Source organism: Mycteria americana, chromosome 1 (assembly GCF_035582795.1).
Source record: "Mycteria americana isolate JAX WOST 10 ecotype Jacksonville Zoo and Gardens chromosome 1, USCA_MyAme_1.0, whole genome shotgun sequence".
In the NCBI taxonomy this organism is placed as follows: Eukaryota; Metazoa; Chordata; class Aves; order Ciconiiformes; family Ciconiidae; genus Mycteria; species Mycteria americana.
This window is the reverse complement of record NC_134365.1, coordinates 201,006,268-201,028,100: the sequence shown is the minus strand read 5'-3', so window position 1 is coordinate 201,028,100 and position 21,833 is coordinate 201,006,268. Positions and strand designations below refer to the sequence as shown.

General features: G+C 39.2%; 1 protein-coding gene across 3 annotated transcripts in view; it reads right to left on the bottom strand.

The window, feature by feature from the left end:
- The window catches only part of MIPEP (mitochondrial intermediate peptidase), a 79,542-nt gene that overhangs the window by 15,519 nt on the left and 42,190 nt on the right, over positions 1 to 21,833 (bottom strand). For all 3 annotated transcript variants that reach the window (XM_075490889.1, XM_075490890.1, XM_075490891.1), the window contains exons 15-16: positions 18,595 to 18,669; positions 12,664 to 12,783 (exon numbers count right to left, since the gene is read on the bottom strand). In XM_075490889.1, coding sequence (XP_075347004.1) covers positions 12,664 to 12,783; positions 18,595 to 18,669 — 195 coding nt within the window. The remainder of the gene's footprint in view (positions 1 to 12,663; positions 12,784 to 18,594; positions 18,670 to 21,833) is intronic.

The window sequence follows — 21,833 nt, the reverse complement described above, 5'->3', positions numbered from 1 at the left end:
ACACTGAAAGTTAGCACAGGCAATGTTTTCTTGGCGCTGTGTCAGCCACTCATACAGCAGGAGCTGGAGGTGGGACGTAAAGAGCTGCAAGTTACAGGTCAAGAACTATGAGGCCACTTTTCGGCAGAGAAAAATGGTAAATTTACTGTGGGGTGCAGATTGGAGGGATGCTCCATATTTAGGTTAGCAAGTTTCCCGTTCTGATGTACTAGCTGCACAGGCATAATTTTAAAATATCAGAGGGAAAAAGTGCTTCTGGAAAAGAAAAAAACTGTACTATCTGACAACCAGGAGATCTGGTCTCACTTTTTTCCTTTGACTCCACTCTGCATTTTCATGCTCTTCACACCCATATTCTGTCCCAGATGGAAGTTCAAGATCACTTTTCTCAAAATTCAGGGAAGATATTCAAGAGATTTCACAGCACAGAACTGCTACAACATCCAGTCACCACGTACAGGAAATTTCAGTCTCATTCATTCATTACAGTGATTCCCAGAATTAGTGTGCTAATCTACTTGAATTAAATGCGCTTCTCTAAACCTCTTTTAGGCTCCCTTTCCCAAAAGAGCTGAGCCTGCAGTTAGACCAGCTGAGAAGCTTCCTGGTAAGGCTCCTCTTTTTTTCTTGCCCCCGCACAGTAATGGGAGCGAGCAGCCCAGCACTGCTAGCAGAAGCCCAGGCTGTGGCTGCCAGGCTCCGAAGCTCAAGCTCTGCCGCCGGCTGCGTTTATTTTAGAGAGGCCAAATTGTCACACAGCAGAATTTATTCTCCCACTTTTCTGTTAAACTACCCATTTACTTTATGAAACGAGGAAAGGATTTTCACATACGCTTTGCAGCTTAAAGAATTCACTCTTTTGTTCCAAAACAAATCACAGAATTTTTTTCCTTATTGTATTAGTTTCTTACATAAGTTTACAGCGTCCTTTGAAGACGTCCTCAATTCATTCTCACTTGAAGAAACAGTTTAATGAGTTTTGGAGTGCAGAGTCTGCAAACTAACTGTGCCAGTAGCTACCTCTGGGGAAAAGCTGGAGCACTCACTGGCTGGCAGAAACAACTCTCTCCATAGGTATGCAGCAGCTTGCTCGGTCAACTTACTTTCTGTATTTTTGGCCTGAGCCCCTCTAAGTTTTATAGAATTACATCATCATCATTCTGGAGTTTCACAATAATAAAAAAATCCAATAAAGAGCTTTAAAGCCACTTCCTTTGCTGCAGTTTCTAATCTTGTTTAGAATAACAGAAAGCTAATTTCAAGAAACCACATCTTGTGCTGCGCCCCTAACTTGCTTAACGTCAATATTCTTCAGTTTTTCAGCATTGTGCATTTCTGTGTTAGGAGTGGGAGAGTGCACAAAGTAAACCAACCCAGAGACATCACTGACATTTTAGAAAGCGAGTCAAGCAAGAGATTAAGATTTCAATTTATAACACTTCTGTGTTTGTATTATGAAATGATAAATAAATCTAGCAAGGCAAGGAAAGTAAATATTTTTGCAGTTGTTTACACTAGGGAAGAGGAAAGGAATTTAACATGCAATTAACCACTTAGGTGATTCTAGATATGTACCATATGGTCTTTGAATTACTTAAAACAAAGTATTTCATTTTTATTTATAAACTATTAATGCATTTGAGCTGCTTATAGCAAAATCATTTAAAACTATTTACTCTTCACCCTCTTCTCTCCTCCCCACAAAGGGACTGGGGGAAGGGGGACATGGGAGATAAAGAATACCAACTTCAAAAAGCTGTATGTCTGATCTGCATTGCTCCACAATCCTTAAAACTTGGATTAAAAGATACAGAGATATGAAAATTGATTCTATATTCTGTCCTTTGACTGACCTTATTTGGACAAGTTGAGAGACAGTGTTACTTGTAAACATTATAACTAGTCTTTAAAGTAAAATATAAGAAATACACAATCAGACAATTTCCAAACAAGTCCTCCATGTTGTAACACGTAACTCAACACACATATACATACACATGCAACACCCCCCCCCCATTCTATTACCAATTAATAATTTCTATTACAGCCTAAGCTTTAAAGATTCATAAGCCCGAGATAACTAGAATCAGATCATCATGGTTTCCTTTGGGTACAGACTCACACTGAAACCCAAGGTTTTTATTCTACTTTACCAATTAAATCTAATTTTAAGTATTGACCTATTCTTTTAAAACAAACATCATGAATGCTGCTTAAGGTAAGCTCTTACAAAAAATGAGAAATATCTTAAGCAACATTGTAACTGCAAACTATATTTGCCAGTACAACTTAATCATGTAAATTATCTGTACCTACACTGGAAGATGAAATAGCTACTATTTTATAGTAATGTTCATTTACTATCTTTTGCCAGAGCCATTCCCGACAGGGATTTAGGGGATCATGATTCTAATCCTGAATCTGCCACAAACTGCAGTATGAACTTGAAGAAACTAGGTTTTTTTCCCCTCTCAGTCTAACTGCCACCTCCTGTTAAGCGAGGGTGATCATAGGTCCTCTCTCTTGTTCTTCTTTGTTTTGATTGCAAGCTTTTCATAGAAAAGACAATCTCCTGCTACATTTGAAGAGCATTTCACTTCAGGCCCTCTAGCCTGTGTTTATGGCAATGATATATTCAGTTATATCTATCACTATCAAATATAACTCCAGTACTGCAATCCTGGGGGAAAACAAAGGACATGTGAGCTGTGAGAACAGAATTATATAAAACTAAACAAAGCAATGTGTGTGTGTATATATATCTATATAAAAGATATATCTAAAGCACATATAGCCATTTCAAAATGTTACCAGGAGATGTATGCAACTACTTCCCGCACTGTTCCTTAAAATGCTCTACTACACAGTAAATACTATCGCTAAAGTATGTTTGAGTTTCATGGGGCTAACACTTGCTAAAAGAATTTCCTTAAAAGTGCTTCATATCTTATGATATCTGTAAACACTCTGCTGCTGTAGATAGTTGCCCAGTGAATAGTGTCATATTACCACCGGAAAACAAATCTTCACAGTATTTGCTATCAGCATTTTCTTTATCATAAAATGAACTCAACTGCAGAAAGACAGAAACCTAAACAAACCTTGAAGGGTGACTTTAAGAGCTTTTGAAAGTCCCAGCATCTACTTTACTACTGACCTCAGCAGGGCACCAATCTTTTTGAAATGGCTTTTAGCTATTAATTATTTATAGAACTATCACTACCCCGGAGTTCACTGTGCACTCTTATTAATCTTTTCCTCAGACCCAGACTCTTCAACTTGATTTTATAGTATACTTTTAAGAAGGCTCCTATGAAAACTAATCCAGGGATTTGCACTTTGTGTAAACAACTTTGGTTTCCAACATGGCAAGGTAAAAAAATTACTTTGAAGGGGTTACACAAACTTCAAGAGGTTGAGTAATGACATATGACTTCATCTCTCTTCAAAACACTCCAAAAAGTGCCTCTTCAAGTAACTGAAGAGAGAGAAAACGTGGAAAAGCAATCTTCTCTGAAGGCTCTCTGCCTTTACTATGAAATTTATGTCTTGTGATCTGCAACAGTGGTTTCTTTAAAACTCCCTATAAGGGAGATCCTAGACCTACTGGGTGTCTGCTTCCCTCTTCATCAAACGAGGGAAAAGATTGACAAGAGTTTAAAAGATTAGGTACTAACCATAATCACTTTTGCTGTAAATTAAACCATTTTTCCCTCCTATCTGCTCACTCATAAGAAACAAATGATCACAGTCTCAATTCCAATTATATTTTTTCTCATAAAGGTTTTCAATACCAGAACATACTCATGTGTGCCCACGTAATTTTCTCTTTGCTACCCAAATAAACTCCATTTCCTCAACTTTCCTTATAGGTCATGTTTCCAAACCTATTATCTTTCCAAAACCACTTCTCTGTATTTCTTCCAGTTTTTCTACATCTTTTTAACAGGCAGACACCTACTACAGGACACAACGCTACCCACTGCTAAGTCCCCAACACCAAATACTAAAATATATTTAAAAACCAGACGTGATTTTCTTTAGCAGCATCCCATGAATAAAAGCGCGCTCTTTTGGCATTTATTGTTCTTTAAATACTTATGTATTTAATAGCTTTCCTAATGCAAACTAGAATAGAATAGACTATTTCAGTTGGAAGGGACCTACAACGATCATCTGGTCCAACTGCCTGACCTGTTCAGGGCTGACCAAAAGTTAAAGCATGTTATTAAAGGCATTGTCCAAACGCCTCTTAAACACTGACAGGCTTGGGGCATTGACCACCTCTCTAGGAAGCCTGTTCCAGTGTTTGACCACCCTCTCGGTAAAGAAATCCTTCCTAATGTCCAGTCTGAACCTCCCTTGACACAGCTTTGAACCATTCCCACACGTCCTATCACTGGATACCAGAAAGAAGAGATCAGCACCTCCCTCTCCACTTCCCCTCCTCAGGAAGCTGTGGAGAGCAATGAGGTCGCCCCTCAGCCTCCTTTTCTCCAAGGTAGACAAGCCCAAAGTCCTTAGCCGCTCCTCATAGGACATGCCTTCCAGCCCTTTCACCAGCTTTGTTGTCCTCCTCTGGACACATTCAAGGACCTTCGTATCCTTCTTAAATTGTGGGGCCCAGAACTGCACACAGCGCTCAAGGTGAGGCCGCACCAATGCTGAATACAGCGGGATAATCACCTCTTTTGGCTGGCTGGTTGTGCGGTGTTTGATGCACCCCAGGATGCGGTTTGCCCTCTTGGCTGCTGGGGCACACTGCTGACTCCTATTGAGCCTGCTGCCCACCAGCACCGCCGCATCCCTTTCTGCAGGGCTGCTCTCCAGCCACTCCTCTCCCAATTTATTCTTGTGCCCGGCATTACTCCATCCTAGGTGCAGAATCTGGCATTTCGACTTGTTAAATTTCATCCCATTAATCATTGCCCAATGCTCCAATCTATCTAGATCCCTCTGCAAGGCCCTCAAGAGAGTCAACAGCACCTCCCAGTTTGGTATCATCAGTAAGCTTGCTAACGGTGCATTCAACTCCTGCATCCAGATTGTTGATAAATATATTGAACAGGACTGGCCCTAGAATTGAACCCTGAGGAACACCGCTGGTGACCGATCACCAGCCAGATGTAGCCCCATTCACTACAACCCTTTGAGCTCTGCCTTTTAGCCAGTTCTTCACCCAGGGCACTGTGAACCCGCTCATCCCACAGTTGGACAATTTGTCCAGAAAGATGCTATGAGGGACAGTATCAAAAACCTTACTAAAATCCAGAAAAACTACATCCACCACCTTCCCATCATCCACTAGGCGGGTGACCTGATGATAGAAGGATATCAAATTAGTTAAACAGGACTTTCCTTTTGTGAACCCATGCTGACTGTGCCTGATGACTGCATTATTCTTTAAATGCCATTCAATAGTACCCAGTATAATCTCCTCCATAATTTTTCCAGGAACGGAGGTGAGGCAAACAGGTCTGTAGTTCCCTGGGTCTTCCCTCATGCCCTTTTTGCAAATCGAAATAACACTGGCCAGCTCCCAGTCACCAGGACCTCCCCAGGCTCCCAAGACCTTTGTTTGGTAGGTAGTAAGAGAGGGGTCCCACCATAACATCCACTAGCTCCTTCAGAACTCTGGGACGAATCCCATCAGGCCCCATGGACTTGCGAACATTCAGCTGATACAGCTGGTCCCTTACAATTTCAGTGTCCACAAATGGAAAGTCGCTGTTCCCACACTCATGGTCCTCCGATTCAGGGGACCGGGCAGCCCAAGGTCTATCAATATTATTAAAGTCTGAGGCAAAAACTGCATTGAATGCCTCTGCTTTTTCTTCATCTCTATTAGCCAGATGACCATCTCCAACAAGTATTGGTCCAATGTTTTCTTTAGACCTCCTCTTACTATTAACGTACTTAAAAAAGCCCTTCTTGTTATCTGAAACAACACTGGCCAGTTTCAACTCTAATTGAGCTTCAGCCTTTCATGTGTTCTCCCTGCATAAATGAACCACAGCTCCGTACCCTTCCTGCGAAGCCTGACCTTACTTCCAGAGATCATACAGTTTCTTTTTCGTCCTGAGCATCACAAGGGGTTCCCTGCTCAGCCAAGCTGGTCTTCTGCCTTGCTTGCTTGACTTACAACACAGCGATCCAACTACTTTGGATCCAAATTCTCTGGATCATTTAAATTCTACTTTTCATGATTTCTGCAATCTTTGTCAACTGAAGGAACTTCTATAAATATTATAAATAAATTCTCATCTAAACCATTAACAAAAACACAGAACTACAGTAATTCCTGGACAGACCCCTGGTGACTTCTGTTTAAAATGTCACAGTCTGAAACTAAGCTTTCACCTGCTCTGTCAGCATGATTTCTGCATGTTCCCTCAGCCATAACTCCAGTTTGCTTGTAGAATTACCATTTGCAAGTGTCAGAAAGCTTCCTAAGTCTAGAGTTATGCTATCAACCACTTCCCTCCTATTCCCAAGGTCAACCAATTTCTTAAGAAGAAAAGTGGATTTTTCCATCTCAGATGATTCTTAACAAAACCACAGTTATTTTGTTCACTTGATTGTTCTCAAGGTATGTATGAGCTGCTTAATAATTGGTTCTACTACTTCTTGAGTGACAAAGTCTGAACGATTAGTCTACGGTTCCCAAGTTCTCCTCCCTTCATAAGAGTAGTTATCATAATAGCACTACCACTTTTTCATGAGTTTGTGAGTGATAATTCCTCCAGGTCAGTAACCGCTGTGACAAACTCAAATATTCTGACAACCTGACTATATCTAATCTAATTATTCTCTCTCTTTCATTCTTTAATATCAGTTGTGTTTCTATCAGTCTCAAAAATTATATGCATTACTTACCTCATCAAAATTCATTTATTTTCTTAAAAAACACTGAGGCAGAGGCATGGAATATTTCTGCTTTCTCTGACATTTGTTGCTGTTCTCTCCCCTACTCTCCTCTTATTTCTTCAGTAGTTATGGAGCTTTATCACCTTCACTACTTGCATTTTGCAACTCAGCATTTCTAGCCTTTTTTGCTCTGAATTCTTGTATTCTTTTAGTAATTACCTCTAGTCGTATCATGATTTCTATTTTTTTATGATCTTAATAAGGTCTTTAAAGGGCTTTGTCCCTTATTACCAAATCTTTCTTGCATCAGGATAGTTTGTGTCTTTGGTTCAGTCTCGCTGATAACTACATGTCTTTTGAACCATCATACTTAGATATTTTCCAGTTCCAGCAAATATCTGGCAGCCTTCCTCTTTCTGATGCATTGTTTTTACTCATTATTGACGTTTTTGGTTTTTAAGCTGCTTGAAACTTCCACAATTTTACTTCTGGCTCATTAGAGCTTATCCTGTCTTCTGTTTTTCACACTTTTACATGGCTTCTACTTTTCTAATAACCTTCTTTTCTCAGACAGTCAAATGTACAGGCTTCTTCTCCCACTCAGTTCTTTTCAGCATCTTCTTGATTAGCACCATAAATTTTATTCCCTCATCCTCAACCCAGTATTGGTCATTTAAAAGCTCTTTGGCAACTACACCAATTCTACCTTTTAGCTGTTCTTTTTCATTTCCTTTAACCTAGCTTCCAGTTTTGCTTAGGTTCTAAGGTTACATTAGTTTAACTTCATAAATCTAAGACAAATTTGGGAAGATTTTAGGTAAAATAAATATAAAGTGAAATCACAGTTTAAAATTTAATAGGCAGCCACTATTTAGCCTTCCTTACCAATAATTTCAAGATTTATGTTCACCACTTGAGTAAAGTTTTCAGAATTCAAAACCACTTTTACCTTCAGAGGTTAAGGGTTATCACTTATTTATTTTAAGACAGCTGCCTTATTGCTTGCCCAGTCTGACTATTTATTCTCTTTATATGGCGTTACTGATATTCACATGAAATGTTATACAGGACCGGAGTTATAACTACACATTAGTAGTCACTCCAAAGCCTAACAAGAAATCCTGAGACAACAGATGCCATGACGACACAGATGGCAGATTCAGTAACAAGACACTTCACTCACGCTGCCAGCCAGCCCTCAGCAGGCTGAGGAATAGGCCTGTTAATAGCGATACTCTCCTCTTCACTGCAGCACCGCTACTGACAGCAATCACCATCAGTACAAGACTGTGATATAGAACTTCAGAAACCACACTGTCTCCATTTTTGGCCTCTGGTTTACCTAACACAACTAAGCAAGAGGTCAGGTCACCTCCAAACTCCTATGAAAAGGCTCCTAAGAAGGACAAAGAGGCATATAGCTGCTCTTTTGCTCTCAGGTGTTCTTCAAAAAAATAAAAAGGGGGCTTGAGCACATGGTGACAATATGTGATGCAGAAACTATTTTCTCTCTGCAGAGAAGCTAGTTCTCTCTGTCTAGCGACATCAACTCCTCTTCAGCTGACCAACCTCCCCTTTATATGTGCCCTGTTAACGAAATCCTTGTGTTCTCAGCACCCATGGCAAGCCGCGTCTTCCTGTAGTGCCTGACAGCCTCCCTGAGCAAGCACTCCAAATGTTAGGCTGCATCTCATCCATTGATTTCCTTTGTCAGGAGCATGACAGACACAATCCCAGCAAGTTAAGACAAGGACCTAGGTGGAGACTTCCAAGGTCAGGATCCCTGTCTGGGCAGAGTCCCCCCAGCTGCAGGAAGAAGACAGACTAACAACCACATTGGTGATACACCATTTTTTATACACTTCTTCCCTCTAGGGTATCTATAACAATACCTGCCTTGTTTTTTGTTGGCAAACTTGGCTGGCTAGCATATTTGGTCTCACAGGTGTTTTGGTCTCTCCGATCTCTAGCAACCATGGGCCATTAAGAAGTTCTCATACTGCCAAAGAAACCTGCACTCTGGACAAAAGTATATAAGCATAATTAAACCTGTGACCTGATGTAAATTTTAGGCCACTAGTAGAGATGGTCCTTCTGAACTAATATGTACTTAACATGCTAGAACAAAAAGGTATACAGCAAATTATTTAGTGTTCCAAAAAATATCAAAAGGCTCCCTACATACCAACATGTTCCCTCCTATCAAATGTAATTATAATGATGTGTGTGGGTTAATTCCAACATTGCACTTTGATTCAAGTACCACACAAGAAATTCCTTTGTTTCCGGAAGAAAAGCTTACTGGAAGGCCACGTAATTTTAAAAAATGCAAAAGGGACTATTTGACAGCAATCTAAAAAAGAACCCAGATTCACTGTGCCTCACTGTTTTCATTTTTCATTTTTCCTCACAGTCACAAGTCAAACCAGCATCTCCCACCAACCTTCCAGATTAGAATGAAGAAAGGTTACTACAACGGACAGACAATTAACATGTAACTCCATAATGATTTTTTTGAAAATAAGAATCAATAATTCAAACTAATTCAATATTTCACAAAGAAAATTCAGGTATGATGATTTGGGCAGCTGGTGTTTATTGTAAAATCACTTCATTATTGGGAGCTCTTTCCTGTAACTGCAGGAGGCTGCAATCTCCACTATCACTGCAGAGCCTGTTTACCCTGTGTCTCATTTTTTGTTACGATATTGAACCGAAACCCACAGCAGGAGATAGGAATTATTATGCTTGGCGCAGGACTAACAATGGCATATCATTAAGTTTTGATGACTCTCTCAAAGGAAAGTAGTTTTCAAGTCTGAACTTGGGGGACAGGCAGGGGACTAAGCAACAGATCATTGAGAGAAACTTTGATCACGTCTCAGGTTGATCAAAGGGTCACCTAATACTTTTTAAAAGGTCTCTCTGGGCATCCTGGAGACAAAGGTAGAAGAGATCAGGGGAGATACTCTAAAAGCAGACAGTGTTATCAATTGCAAGGCAGGCCACACTAAATGGAAACTGGCTTCAAAAGAGATGAGAAATAAGCTATGATTTGAAGAAAAGTTTGGAGCAAAAGCAGAGTACTGAATTCCCCACAGTGCACAGATTTTGATGCCAAGTACATTCAGGAAGACATGGCAGGAAAATGTGTGGTCATTATTATTTATCTTGCTTTCTTAGAAGAGTCAAAAGGAAGACTGATTGCTTTTTAAAGGCATCACAAGGACTCAAGAATCCAGTCTGCGCAGAATTTCTATTCATTTTCCAAACTCAGTAACACAAATCTCCTCTGGCAACAAAACTGCCAGACACTACAAAAACAGGCAGATACATTTCCTTGCCCCCTGCCTGGCAGTCGTCAGCTTCTGGATTCAGTAATACAGCAAAGAAATCCCAGTGGAATTTCATCCTCCAGGAGCCAGCAGCAAACCCTGTGTACTTCTGAACAGATAAGCAATGGCCAGCCAGAAAGAGAGATTTGCATTCTTCAGGAAAACAAAGTCTCGTGGAGTGCTGTTTCTCTGTGCTTCCGTCTGTCTACAGTCTGCTTCATTCTTCCTCTCTGCCTCGCATGTGGCACAGCTTCTGCAACCGTCCGTGTCAACGCAGCCGATGTAAATACTACTGCATGCAGCGCCAACTGCCCCAATGCCTGTAAAACCTACTTGGATGGCAAATACAGACTTCGACAGGATTTTCTTCCCACTATCCCTCCTACTGTTGGCACACAAGACAGTATTTGCTGAGGATGATGCTTTGGTTTACCTTAAAATAGGTATCACCACATAGGTACAGCAGCATTTACTTACTAGGTGTAGTTTATGTGCCTCATTTTGAAAGGACTATAACAAAAAGATGCATACAAATTGTCCTATTATCTGAGCTCTGCCTCAGAAAGACAGAAATTCATCTGCTGAAGATATACGCTGTGGCTCTACTTCAGAAAATGAGTCTGCACAATGAGATTGAAGCTCAAGTACATTCAGAGGATATTTACTAAGTTCACTTGTCTGTCAAGAGCAGTAAGAGGGAATTAAGGTTTATCAGGAGGACATAATAATGCATGCTTGTGCAGCCCTGACAGACAATGCTACTACAGAAAAATCACATTAATACAGTTAAGATCTTCACTAAGGAAGAATTACTTTTACCCAACACCACTAACTTAAGATATACAGGCCTGACTTAGCAATTCATAATTGAATCCAAACCTATAGAGAGCAGATAAAATTCAAATAATCAAAATACTTTGTTTCCTCTGCCAGCCATACATGTACCTAGCCAAATGACAGATGAAAATAAAAGCTGGTCTCTCTTACTATATTTCAATGTCTAGGTCTGAAACTAAATGAAAGGAAGGAATATACTCTCTTCACTGAAAAAAAAAAATCCAACCTTTTACTTTCAAGACATTTATTTTTTTTAATCTGGACTACAAATTAAACTGAAAACATATCTTAAGTTCAGAAGAAAGAGCAGCAAAGGACAGCAAGCCAAATTACTGACATTAATTACTCTACAGAGCGCTAATGTTCTTCTAATGTAATTTGTCACTAAGTTTTACTGAAATTTAAATTGTATTACAGTTCTTGACTAGACACACTAATCCTACATTCAATAAATGTACAGAACATAGACTTTCTGACAATTCAAAAGATCACAGTACATTTTGCTGGGATAAAGTTTCAGGCCAAAACTTGCTGTCCCTCTTCATATTGAGGCTATGCTAATTACAAAATGTTATACTCTTTTGAAGGTAATAGCTAAATAAAAAATATTTTAAATGGAACAAAATACACAGGCTAACTTTCAAAGAAGGGAACTGTTCCGTTCACTGGATAACTAATGCCTGCAGAGGAACGGTGTAAAACAACATTTATAAAAATGCTAAGAAGTCAGACATTGTACTCTGAAAGCATCTTGCTTCCACTCCTCTGGCTTTGCCAGGCCAGCAGAGGCCGTACAGTTTCGATGAGGTAAGGGCTGAAGCATGGATCTCCTAATACCCTTCTCAGAGAACAAAAATCACATTTTTGCTAAGGAGAAAAGTACATTTCCTGAGAAGCAGAAAGCAGAGAAAGGATCTGGGTATTCTGACCAAAGTGTCAAACAGTGATTCGGGCCATGCTCCGGCTGGGAATTCAGCTCCAGACAGCCCAGGAAATCCCGTGACTATCATCTATGCAAACTGCACCTTTGGATGTCACACAAAGTACAGAACAAACGTACAATTAGTCACGATGAAGATCAAAATTACGTAGCTCAGTAGAACTCAAGGCTTTAACACTTTCAGATACCACATGAAAGGATAAATAAGTGACGTGCCAAAGGCAACAGCAATACAGTGAGAAAAACTCACTTCCAAGTCCTACTTCACACTGACTTGCTCTCACATGCGGACGCTGTCAGTATACAAACACCAACATGCAGCAAGCACAGTGTTTTGTTGCCTTTTACAAACAGTCCTTTGCAAAGCTAGAATAAACTCTCTTTCCAATGTATTGTTTCCAGTGCCTTCCTTAATAAGAAAATAAAAGAAAAAGTAATCAAGTTCAGCATGACGAGACTATACCTGTACAAAACCAGGTAAATTAATTAAATTTTGATTTTTAGCTGAAAATTTCCAACACCCTATTCTCTGGATAAAGTGGCTGAAAGAAAGAAAACTCTTTCAACGTAACAATACAACAATAAGCATGTGAGTGTGAGGGGCAAGGGGCAGGGAGAGGTAGGGTTATTAATACGCTATCAAAGAAAAGGTGTAGCTTATACAGTCAGTATGTTTCTACTCACTGTATTAGGTACATATGGCAATCCATAAACTTTCTCCTGTGTTTCCTTTAAAATTTCTGTGGTTGACTTTTTCAGAGGATGTTTCCCATGGTAGATTTGGTCCAAGGCAGCATAAAATACCTGAAGAGATAAAATACACGTTTGTCTTTGGCACATGGCATTGGCATTTGACAACCAAAAAAGACAAATAGAAAAGAACAGGAGAGAGAATAGGGAGAGGGAAGAGTTTACAGATATACAGTTTTGTAAATCTTCTATTTTTAGTATAACATACAAGGAGAGAAACAGGTTTTTGGAGTACACCAACCACCACCATCATGACCTATCATAAATCCGTGTTTAGGTCACTGAGAACACTGGCAGTACTAAATCGCCTGCATTTTTAAATAAAATTAAGACCTGTCCCTACAGCCCTCCAGCAATTCTCCTTTTCAAAAAGAATATTTTTAAATAGATTTAACAAAAAGACTTAAAAGTTATTTGAGCAGACACAGCAAAATAAGCTATTCCAAGACGCGTGCATGCAGCCATGAGAACACATCGGACCTGCAGGGGCAAGTTATGGCCCAGACAGTGAACATAAGAAGCTGCACACGGAGCTGCTGATGCCCCTGAGTTTCTGCTAGAGCACTCGAACAGTGTAGGACTCAGGCAGATGCTTCCTTTATTTCAGCTCTCGTCAGCAGAGCAATAAATTGCTGCAGTGTAAGCTTAGCCCGAGATCACACTGCACCAGGAGGGTACTTTGCCGGAGGTAAGAGCTGGTTCACGGGCAATTTTTGTGCAGAAGCATGTGAACTACAGCAGAACACTGGTGCATGACTAAATTACTGAGGTGTTTGGAGATCAGGAAAGCAGCACCGATAAAAATACTTTTCAAGCAAAGATAGCAAAGCAGAGTATCTGACATCTTAACAGCAAACATGAAATAGGCACGGAGAGAAGGCAGTGCCAAGGCTCGGTGTGTGCCATCACTGAAAAGAAATTGCAGCATTTATTTTTTTTAATATGAAGATTTCCTATTCTGTGGAAGTGCAGGAAAGACAGAAGAAGAGGACACCTGCTGCTTGCAAGACACGATATTTTTGAGAATTTGGTGGATCCAGATATTTAAGCCAAAGAGTTCAGGTCAGGCCATCCTGTGGTAGGCACATTTCATAGGAAAACTGATGGTAGGCAGCCTCAAAAAGCTTTTGTGCAAGGGTGAAGCAAATTATTTGGCTAGAGATTCAGGCCCAGTCACACTCCCAGGGACTGCAATACCATTCCCAATGAGATAAACACACTGGTTTAGGAATTATAACCATGAAATGCAGCAATTTTATGGAGAAAAGGCTGTTTGGAGGCATTCTCCATCCATGGAGAATGGATGTTTTATGTGATGTGAATAACATGACTCCCTCAACCTGTGAAAAGATTCTTTATTATGAAATTTGGGTACAAAAGCATTCTGAACTCTTTAATAATTTATCAGAATTCAGCATTTATTTTATTTGGGCTGGATACAACACATACTTTCACCAAAATTGTGACTGTTTCTAAAGGACCATAATCCTTCTGTTTGAAAAAGCTGTCTTCTAACATAGAGGATCTTAATAAATCCTTTGACAGTGTTTGTTGACAAATGATAAATGTTCTTGAAAAAAAACAGTTTTCACAACTGAGCGTTATAAAGAGAGGGGTGAAGAAGCCATGACTTGCAGGAGCTATTCCTGAATTTCCTGTTTGCTTCCTACATGGCTAATGAGGAGAAAAGAGGACAGTAAGACCTAAACTTGCACAATCAGCCATTAATGACATTGCAAGTTTTGTGTGCCAGATAGCAACATTGAACAAGAGATGCAAGCACTTAACAATGCCCATCTACAAATTCAGAGTAGGCAGCAAATATCTGTTCAGAGGATAACTCTATGAAGACACTGCACCAAATGGCAAGCAATAATGCGTACTTTATTTTTTAAAACCAAACTTCGCAGGGGTATTTTAAATTTTCCATCATTATATTGATAACATGAAAAACTAAAGATCTAAAGAAAAACCTACACTAGATCATAAAAACTACAATATTTTTTACTCTTCTGTTCAAAGAGAAAGAGGCTTCGCAATGCCTTTGCTTGTACTTTTCATCCTCAGAGCTAGTCTCTAGAATCCTTGTTCATTTTTTAACAAAGTTTAACAAAAGCTACAGCATTTATGGTAGCAAGGGAGACTGAGAATATGACCAACAGTAAGTACCATGAACAGATCTGAAAATTACCTGATGTAACAGTCCTAGAAAACTCACTTTCTCCTGTCACCCTAGACCTTTGTGACTCTGCAGGAGTCATTTCACACCGACTTCTCTCTCCTCTCCAAAAACCCCAAACCAAACATGAAGAACTTCAGCATCTGACAATAGACTTTAGCATCCTGCTTCAGCCCAGCCTTGATTCTCTTTTTTCTATTTCCCAGCTTTGCTAGGACCTCTTTGCAGTTGCTCTTCAGTGTTCCTCGCAAGATGGAGCGGACTGCGCTGCAGTGGACCTTCTCTAAAGTAAAATTTGGAGTCAAGTAGCTTGTGGTCAGGGAGCTGGAGCAAAAGTTCAACTCACAGCTAGGCAGTGCGGAAATGTCAGCTGAAGGCCAGTGAAATGGACTGCCTAAAGAACAACATGGTGATAGGGAAATGAGTCACTGAAGCCAGCTATAAGCTTTCCCCCGATCCTGGCACATGTAAAGCGTGGGAAGAAAGCTATGAGACAGGCCACCTGGACAGCATAGCTAAAAAAAAAAAAAAAATTCATCCCTGAAAATAAACTTGGATGAACTTTATAGCCATAAGCATTCCCATCTACAAACCAGGCCTTTGAAATGGGAAAGGGAGACACATCTCGGGACCACAGGATTTTAGGTGATACTGCTGAGGAGCATGCTAACACTTAATATTAAGCAGTAGCTAGAAGATGATTTCTAATTTCAGTAAAACACATTTCCCAAAAGACACAAAAATATAAAAAGGCCATCAAATAGTTATGGATCTTCATACTGTCTCTCTATTTTGCACTGACATTGGTATTTATTAGTTTCACTTGACTCCAGTTCTTTCTAGCTCCTTGTATGCTTAATAGCATTAATATGCAAACAGTTACGCATTTTCCAGTGAAGTTACTACTGACTGAGAGACTCTGGGACTCAATCTGCATGGTAAAAGCCTTATGAGAATATGCATGGATTCTCCTGTCTTTCCTCTTGAGTAACTGATTACATGAGCTGGAAGAAAATGCAGAGGTATTATAGTTATGATGAAAAACCAGCATCATTTCATATTTTCACATGCCAATAGACTTATTTTCTGAACAGACCACAAAAAAATTTTTAGGCATTCTCCCCACTGCTGGAAAATTTGTAAGAATTCTTCTTTCTCTTAAAGGTCACATACAGCTTACATAGCATCTAGTCATCAATACAGAACATACTCTTTGCAATGTCTGAAGGAAAGGTAATAGAGTCAACATTCACAGTTTTTTCAGGTATATACATTAGTAGTACATATATACTTTGGCATCTGCAGATTAAAATATATGTTTTTCTTCAATTAATTATTATACTTTTAAATCTGCATGAGTAGCAAAACACACTTCTACAAAGGAATGTATGAACTTTATATATTTGCCATGCAGTCAGCTTCTCTGGGACATTTTTTCTGAATTAATAAACAGAATAGCTCTGCCAGTCTGTCTCTTTGAAATGAGTGCATACTTCTGTGGGTATTACATTTGGAATCTCCAAAAATATGGTGCTGAAAGTAGGAAATGAATAATGTTATTCAGTGTGGCATCTGTGGTCATTTGGCATGGGTTGAGACTGGTTGAACATTAGTTACACAAGAGTAATTTGAGGGCAAGCAGCCTGCTTAATCACTGCATCATTGCCAGCACCAGTCAACCATTAGGCGCCGGCAGGAATTTGAACCCACCAGAAGTGGGTGTTCTCTCCCCAGTTCTGAAGCTATGGGGTCTGGAGCCACTCTGGGACAGACCCTACAGAGACCCCAGGAGCAGCTGAGGGTCAACAGCAGCAGGGGGATTGCACAGCCCACCGCATGGGGCCGATGTAATGACCCCTCCTTGACTTACTTCTGGAGCACACTATCTGCCCCGCCACAGGACAGGGAGGCCGTGTCACTTGTTAATAGATCTGTGACTTAAAGTGTTCTTGGTATCCAAGCCCATTTAGCCCACACACTGTCAATTGACAAGCTTATAGCAAATATATATTAAAAGTTGAAAGGAAATCTGTCAAATCTATATATAGCTGTTATGCACATACCAGAAAAGAATGGGTGCATGTGAAAGCACTTTATCATCACTTTGGTGGTTACTAGTCTGTACGTTGGCAAATCATTCTGTGTTGGTGGACTTCATGATTAGAGGTCCACACTAAGCATTCTCAGTATAAAATTTATTTCAATACAGAATTGTTTTTTTCCCCAAAAAACTCCTATATGAATTAATTATATTCTTGCCCATGTTCTTTCTGGATTCTGAGCTATCTCTAGACAAGAAGCTTTCAGAGCCAGGCATGTGCACTTCAAAATCAGACCTGCAGAGAGGGTGCAGTTATTTTCAGGTCCCAGAAGTATAGCCATGGGTAGCACCCTCCTTGTTCACACCTGCACAGCCAGCATTGGCCACTGACAGCCAGCGCTGCACTGAAGGCATAATTCAAAAATCCATTAAGTTCAACCAGTGAAAAATATATGTATACACAGTGTTAAGACTGGTTTTGATTAGTGTGACTGACACACATACATTTACAGGTCCACACTCTAGTATTCTGATTAGTTTTAAATCACTATAAATGATTGCACAGAGCAAACTGCAAATATTTAACTAAGTTTTTCTTTTAAATCAACTTCAGTTAACCAGCGCAACTCATGTTTGTAGACAGGGTTGCAATCATTTGGGCACTTTTCAAAGTGAAGAATTACACAGATCTGATCTTTAAATTTGTTTCTTTCCACATCTCAAAAATAATGACTACCCTTTATTAAGGCACTAGCAGAGTTCTCACCTAAACATTAGGTCAACTGTAAAAAGAAAAATTATATGCTTCTGGCTTAAGACAAAACAAAGAAGAAAACAAAATCACAAGAATCACACAGCAGAAGCTTGTAGCATACTAAATGCAGCCAATCTCTCACTGTAAAAGTCTTGGCTGGATGCTAATGCTACTGTTTGCCTCTGAGAGCTGCTGTTGCAGGACTGAAAAAGCCTAAATACCCATTTTAGACAGAACCCCAATTTCCTTTAATTCAAGAAAAGCAACTCTGAAAGTTTGTTTATGGGAATGACTGATCAATCACATCTACCCACAGAAAATTAAGGTTTATGAATTTAATTACTGCTCCTAACACTGAGAGAGAGAAGTCTTACAGCCTTATAGCTCAGCCACCAATTTTGATGGCAGTAACAAGTTGCCACTTTCATACTGGAGCTGCAGAAGACAAGGAGCTCAAACCACATTCTAGTAAATAAACGAGCTGGTTTGATTTTACTAAAGTGGCCTGTATCTCTCAGTCCTGCTACACTTGAGCGATCCAAAGGTACGCAATACTTCCTCTACTGCAAGTTCTCTTTAAATGATTCTGTTAATTGAAGAACTCAATCTTATACCACATTTGGGAAGTCTAATAATCCAACTATTTTCAAAAGCTGTGGTTTTCACGATATTTTCCTGCAGATTTAGACATTTAGCTTTAAGCAGACAGCACAGAATACGTTCACAAAACCAAACATGAACATTAATATCAAAATGGATTAATTTTCACTACTTTGCATATAGTTCGATAATGTGTCTACATTAAAACAGAAATTTGGTAAAATCGTAAGAATTAAAATATGTTCTGTAAGTTCTGGATAGAGAGCAGAGACTAGAATGCAAAGAACATACCTGGAGTTGCATATCAGCTGCAGCACACACCTTTTTGGACTCACATAGTCTCGACACCATGTTTTTTGGTAGTGGCTTGAATAAAAAAAGTCAGAATATATTTAGAATTGTTGTATATTTGTAAATAGTATTCTATGCTACTAGAAAAGGCTGAAGACGAAAAAAAAAAAAAGACTCCTTGTGGTAATAAAAACATATTTGAAGTGCTTTCCATTGAGGAAGGAAATCTCATTTGCTAAACAAAGCATTAAATGGGCAATTAAGATATCGACAGTAATTTACATAGCAATCAAGAAATCACTGTGTCTCAGTGCCAATTGTCTATAAATTGATCCTATGTGCCCTTATATGCCTCTTAAAAATATTATGACTATCTTTAGAGATAAAGAACAGATGGGGCAGTTAAAGTCCTCCCAGGTCATCCTGACTAATCTTCAAAAGCAGATATGATAATAGATTCTCCTGTTAGTCTTTGAGCACAGTTCACTTAGATTTACATGGAGGCCCACATAACTCCCATTGAGCTGGCAGGGTTTTCATAACTTCAACTGGGACAGCATCAGGCCTTCTACCCTAACCCACATAAAAATATTTGGTCAGACCAAACAGTAAATACCTACTCTTTGAAATTTTTAACAAAGTTGAATTCACTCCACATCTATGGCAATAAAATTATCCATGCCACCACAGGCTGAAAGTCAGAGACATTCTTCAAGTCATTAAGCAAACTCTTTTGGACTTTCTATCCAGACGTCTACAAGTACATCCAAAGACTTTCTAATGCCAGATTTTTAAGAATACCTGTATATGAATGCTTGACCTTACACTTCTGCTGCCTCTTCCTGAAGCTTTTCAAAAGATGTTTTTCCTAGTAAACATATTATTTTTCTTGCTAGCAGTTTTATTAACCGAACATATTAAATATGGTTAAAATAACTGGGTTCTTGCTAAAATATTAAGAAAGTTACTACAAGTTGTACAATGTAATACAGATGTTTGGTATTACACTGAACTCTAAAAGCATAGCTACACTTTTACAGTGTGTTGAAGTGTTTAAGAAAAAATACATGAAAGTCTACAGATCCTGATGGCAGAACCATATGTTTCGATTCTGTGCAAATGATATGACTTCAAGACAAACAATGTTAATGTTCACAGAATAAAAACCCAGCTCCAGAGAAGTTACACATAAGTGAGGAAAATGTTATCAATTAACTCTGTGGAATCTGGAAGTTAAAGCAGGTAAGAAAAACTCTCAAGTTGCACAGCTGTTTTATGCAGTAGCTGGCCAAGGCTTGTAACCTCTTCTCCAAGACAGATGTTAGCTGGGTCAAGAAAGGGATAGAACAACACCCACTATTTTGTCTGTCATAAATGTGCACAACTGTTAAATTTCAACACAGAAAAATGAACCAATGAACATGAAGTCTGTCTTACAGTATATCCTTGTTAGGCCAGTATTCACCCTTCCCCAATACAAAAATTCTGTTTCAAATTACATGATGATTTTGGACTACTAGAGTAAGAGTAAATGGGCAGTTATCCATAGTAATAAAGATGTTAGTAGCTGACTACCTTGAGGTTCCATACTGGATTTACTATTGTTCAAAATGCTACTTAATTATGTAGAAAAGTTATTAAGGCAAGAAGCAAAGTAGAAAAAAATTACAAACGGTAAAAAGTATTTTGGTTGGACAATTTTTCTCCTGTCTCTATGAACATCTCTTGTCTCATCCTCTTACACACAGTGAGGCATGCACTTCAATGACTTTTCATCCTGGAACTAAAGCACATGTGGGTTTGCAATAACACAGTTTCAGTCATCATGCAAGAAACCCTTGTGTAAGGAAACCTATGGAATTTTGAACAGCTTTTGTTATTAAGCACCAAACCTATCAGCAAGTTTTGGCAGCTTTTTGGAGGCTTTCATTTCCTAGTGAAGTAGTGCAGTATGGAATTAAACAAAACTGATTTATTCTAGGGGCTCCTGTATTTTGGATACAATAAAGTATGAGAAAACTGGATGGGAATTCTTAAATTCTAATTTGTCAGTGTTAAAAAACCTGAACATCTAAAAGCTTGGCAACAGCAAATACGTATATTTTACACAGTTATAATTTAAGAGTGTTAAAGCCAAGAGCACTCCTACCAGTAAGGTCAAACCAGCTCTTTCAACATAATGGATTTTCAATTTTACATTTCGGCTTTATTAAATGATGGTAAGAGGAAGTTAAGTGCACAGGCTTTCAGCTGGTACACAAAATAAGTAGAACAAAAGGCACTAAGACTTTTCTAACTGGCATTTTGGTAAACCACAGTCCCACAGATCCTCAACTGAATTGGGAAATCCAAGTTTGCAGTTCACTGGGGCACAGAGCAGCAAGGTTTGGCGATGCGAACAGACTTTGTACGCTCCCTGGGAGAGTTTGTCACATCCAGCCCTGCTCAAGAAACAAGGGAAGCAGGTCTAATTCTCAGTTCAGAGCTAAGTATTTCTTACAGACTCTCCACCCAAGAGTCTTGCCTTCTTTTGACTGTACTGCAAATAGTTGACCTCAACCTGGAGAAGATGAAAAGGCAGCCTCTGCATTCACCCATTTCTTCCTTATGTTCTGCTACAAGCATCTATCCTATTCTAAATCGAACTCCTGAGGGGAGACACAGAATGAACATCAATAATGTACTAAAAATCTCTTTGCACAGGAGATGGGTTATCACCACCTACTAGACACCTAGTAAAACGTAGGTAATACCAAAAGCCTCCAAGAAAATCTTTTTATCTTTTTTGCACCCATATGAATATCAAACAAACAGTGTAGAACTACTCTGTTCTGAAGATCAAGCTCTACTGTTTGAGCAGATTAAAATCAACTGGAAATTACAAATCACTCTTATGACAATACCTATTGACAAAAAGGCACAGGAGAAAGACATAAATGTTCTTTCGTTTAATTCTCAGTGCTACTGATCCAGCTCAAAGATTGTGTTGTGATCATAATTCACAAGCCAAGCGAATTTGGCACCAGAAAAACATTGCCAAAATTAGATTAAATTGAAAGAATGATAAAAAGGAGATCACTTATTTTTCCCAAAGCACCTTTGGGATTTTAAAATTTAAGATTTCAGGCAACTAAAATCAGACTCCAGAGGGTTTTTCAAAGATCACCACTTCTCTCCAAAGTTTGTTTCTGTGAATGTCAGGCATACAGATATGCTGAGGTCTTGAATGTACTGAGGAA